The 4015-nt window shown below is 36.0% G+C and overlaps 1 protein-coding gene across 1 annotated transcript; it reads left to right on the top strand.

Annotated features, from left to right (window-relative positions):
* The first annotated feature begins 318 nt into the window (after positions 1-318).
* Positions 319-2655, top strand: LOC139515109 (serine-rich adhesin for platelets-like). The gene has a single exon (XM_071304671.1). The coding sequence runs from the start codon at positions 319-321 to the stop codon at positions 2653-2655; it is 2337 nt and encodes a 778-aa protein (XP_071160772.1).
* The last annotated feature ends 1360 nt before the right edge of the window (positions 2656-4015 follow it).

Here is a 4015-nt window from a genome sequence, read left to right as displayed (position 1 = left end):
GTAGCATATTGTGGTAAAGTCTCAATGTCCATTCGTCAAGCAGAGGCATTTTGTAGTAAAGTCTCAATGTCAATTCGTGAAGCAGATTCATATTGTAGTAAAGCTTCAATGTCACTTCGTCAAGCAGAATCATATTGTAGTAAAGTCTCAATGTTCATTCGTCGAGAAGAAGCATTTTGTAGTAAAGTATCAATGTCTATTCGTCAAGCAGAAGCATTTTGTAGTAAAGTCTCAATGTCCATTCGTCAAGCAGAAGCATTTTGAAGTAAAGTTTCAATGTTCATTCGTCAAGCAGAAGCATTTTGTAGTAAAGTCTCAATGTCCATTCGTCAAGCAGAAGCATTTTGTAGTAAAGTCTCAATGTCCATTCGTCAAGCAGAGGCATATTGTAGTAAATTCTCAATGTCAATTCGTGAAGCAGATTCATATTGTAGTAAAGCTTCAATGTCACTTCGTCAAGCAGAATCATATTGTAGTAAAGTCTCAATGTTCATTCGTCGAGAAGAAGCATTTTGTAGTAAAGTATCAATGTCTATTCGTCAAGCAGATGTGTATCATAGTAAAGTATCAATGTCACTTCGTCAAGCAGAATCATATTGTAGTAAAGTCTCAATGTTCATTCGTCGAGAAGAAGCATATTGCAGTAAAGTATCAATGTTCATTCGTCAAGCAGAAGCATATTGTAGTAAAGTCTCAATGTCCATTCTTCAAGCAGATGTGTATCATAGTAAAGTCTCAATGTCCATTCGTCAAGCAGAGGCATTTTGTAGTAAAGTCTCAATGTCAATTCGTGAAGCAGATTCATATTGTAGTAAAGCTTCAATGTCACTTCGTCAAGCAGAATCATATTGTAGTAAAGTCTCAATGTTCATTCGTCGAGAAGAAGCATATTGCAGTAAAGTATCAATGTTCATTCGTCAAGCAGAAGCATTTTGTAGTAAAGTTTCAATGTTCATTCGTCAAGCAGAATCATATTGTAGTAAAGTCTCAATGTTCATTGGTCGAGAAGAAGCATATTGCAGTAAAGTATCAATGTTCATTCGTCAAGCAGAAGCATATTGTAGTAAAGTCTCAATGTCCATTCTTCAAGCAGATGTGTATCATAGTAAAGTCTCAATGTCCATTCGTCAAGCAGAGGCATTTTGTAGTAAAGTCTCAATGTCAATTCGTCAAGCAGATTCATATTGTAGTAAAGCTTCAATGTCACTTCGTCAAGCAGAATCATATTGTAGTAAAGTCTCAATGTTCATTCGTCGAGAAGAAGCATATTGCAGTAAAGTATCAATGTTCATTCGTCAAGCAGAAGCATATTGTAGTAAAGTCTCAATGTCCATTCTGCAAGCAGATGTGTATCATAGTAAAGTCTCAATATCCATTCGTCAAGCAGAGGCATTTTGTAGTAAAGTCTCAATGTCAATTCGTGAAGCAGATTCATATTGTAGTAAAGCTTCAATGTCACTTCGTCAAGCAGAATCATATTGTAGTAAAGTCTCAATGTTCATTCGTCGAGAAGAAGCATATTGCAGTAAAGTATCAATGTTCATTCGTCAAGCAGAAGCATTTTGTAGTAAAGTTTCAATGTTCATTCGTCAAGCAGAATCATATTGTAGTAAAGTCTCAATGTTCATTCGTCGAGAAGAAGCATATTGCAGTAAAGTATCAATGTTCATTCGTCAAGCAGAAGCATATTGTAGTAAAGTCTCAATGTCCATTCTTCAAGCAGATGTGTATCATAGTAAAGTCTCAATGTCCATTCGTCAAGCAGAGGCATTTTGTAGTAAAGTCTCAATGTCAATTCGTGAAGCAGATTCATATTGTAGTAAAGCTTCAATGTCACTTCGTCAAGCAGAATCATATTGTAGTAAAGTCTCAATGTTCATTCGTCGAGAAGAAGCATATTGCAGTAAAGTATCAATGTTCATTCGTCAAGCAGAAGCATATTGTAGTAAAGTCTCAATGTCCATTCTTCAAGCAGATGTGTATCATAGTAAAGTCTCAATGTCCATTCGTCAAGCAGAGGCATTTTGTAGTAAAGTCTCAATGTCAATTCGTGAAGCAGATTCATATTGTAGTAAAGCTTCAATGTCACTTCGTCAAGCAGAATCATATTGTAGTAAAGTCTCAATGTTCATTCGTCGAGAAGAAGCATATTGCAGTAAAGTATCAATGTTCATTCGTCAAGCAGAAGCATTTTGTAGTAAAGTTTCAATGTTCATTCGTCAAGCAGAAGCATATTGTAGTAAATTCTCAATGTCCATTCTTCAAGCAGATGTGTATCATAGTAAAGTCTCAATGTCCATTCGTCAAGCAGAAGCATATTGCAGTAAAGTCTCAATGTTCATTCGTCGAGCAGAAGCATTTTGTAGTAAAGTATCAATGTCTATTCGTCAAACAGATGCATATTGTAGTAAAGTCTCAATGTCCATTCGTCAAGCAGAAGCATTTTGTAGTAAATTGTCAATGTCTATTCGTCGAGCAGATATATATTGTAGTAAAGTCTCAATGTTCATTCGTCGAGCAGAAGCATATTGTAGTAAAATTTCAATGTTCATTCGTCAAGCAGAAGCATTTTGTAGTAAATTCTCAATGTCTATTCGTCGAGCAGATATATATTGTAGTAAAGTCTCAATGTCCATTTGTCATGCAGCTATATAGTGTATTAAAGTCTCAATGTCCATTCGTCATGCAGATATTTATTGTAGTAAAGTCTCAATGTCCATTTGTCAAGTAGAACTCGAGAAGTAGCATCTTTTCATTTTCTTTTCAGTCATCAAGATATGTGTTTTAATGGTTATGATAGGAATTGCCGTGATTTTTTTTCTTTGGTATGTTAGTTATAAAAATAAAGCCTTTTAAGTGTTTAAAGGTTATTCACCACAGATATAAGCATCAATCAAATATATGTTTTATGTAATATTCAGGCAAATTCTACATACACAAATTCGTCTTAAGAGTACCTTGCGTTTTATTGTCAGAAGAGAAGCGCGTTGCATTGTCGATCCAATTAAGCTGTTACCCGGATCTTGGAGATCTCACACAAAAATAAAATTATGGTATTTTATTGTACCAATCCAAATACTCGTACCACTTGCTATATAATTGCTTCGCGTCACTGTGCATGGCTATTAGATTCATCAAAAGTGCGGGAAGCAGATGATCCGAACACCAGCCAGATCAAAGCAAAAACTGTAAAAATGGCATTTGCTGCTTTTCCGCCAAGCACGCGGCACTTAGAAGTAAGAGCAAAGACAGGTCAGCCCGGAGTCAGAATAGTGTGTCCGGTAAAAGTGACTCGTCTTCTTGTGGTCTGTCACCTTGTGAGCTAGCACGTTAAAAATCGGCTCAGTATGTCGGTCTAGTAAAAAGTAGGGTTTATACTACTATTACATTAACATGTTCTCGCCCTGAATATGCATATTACTTTGCTGCTGGACGTTAAGCAGGCATCCATCATCACCAGTATATACGGAAATGTAACTTTATGGATATTCAAGTCATGATAGATCAATCACATTGCTATAGAATCGCTATGGATACACATTGTTGGATATTAAGTGCACGGGGGTAGGGTCTCTTTCCTATATAAAAGTATCCGCAGACGTCCCGCTAGTATTGGTCACTTTCTGAAATGTAAAATATGTTACATTCTAATGAGGTACGTATTAAATTACAATCCTGGTACCTTTGATAAATATTAATGGAGATTTGGTAGAAATGTATAGGTCAGTGAGTCGAACATATTGATCTTCTGCTTAGTTGTCCGTAAAAACTATTTACTTATCTTTTAATCTTCTAATATAAATTAATTGGTGGGGATTTTTAAAACGCAGTCTGGCGTCTAGTTCCCTTTCCCTTAGAAAATATAACAAACAGAAAACTGACTAGAAGGGTTTTGTCAAGTATTGTGGTGAGTTTGTTAAGTATTGTTGCGGATCCAAGGGGGGGTTGTTTCCGGGAATTGGGAATCTACGTATGGAAACCGCCTTTTAAAATTGACTGGATCCACCACTGAAAA

This window comes from Mytilus edulis, chromosome 3, assembly GCF_963676685.1.
Source record: "Mytilus edulis chromosome 3, xbMytEdul2.2, whole genome shotgun sequence".
In the NCBI taxonomy this organism is placed as follows: domain Eukaryota; kingdom Metazoa; phylum Mollusca; class Bivalvia; order Mytilida; family Mytilidae; genus Mytilus; species Mytilus edulis.
This window is presented reverse-complemented; position numbering and strand designations above follow the sequence as displayed.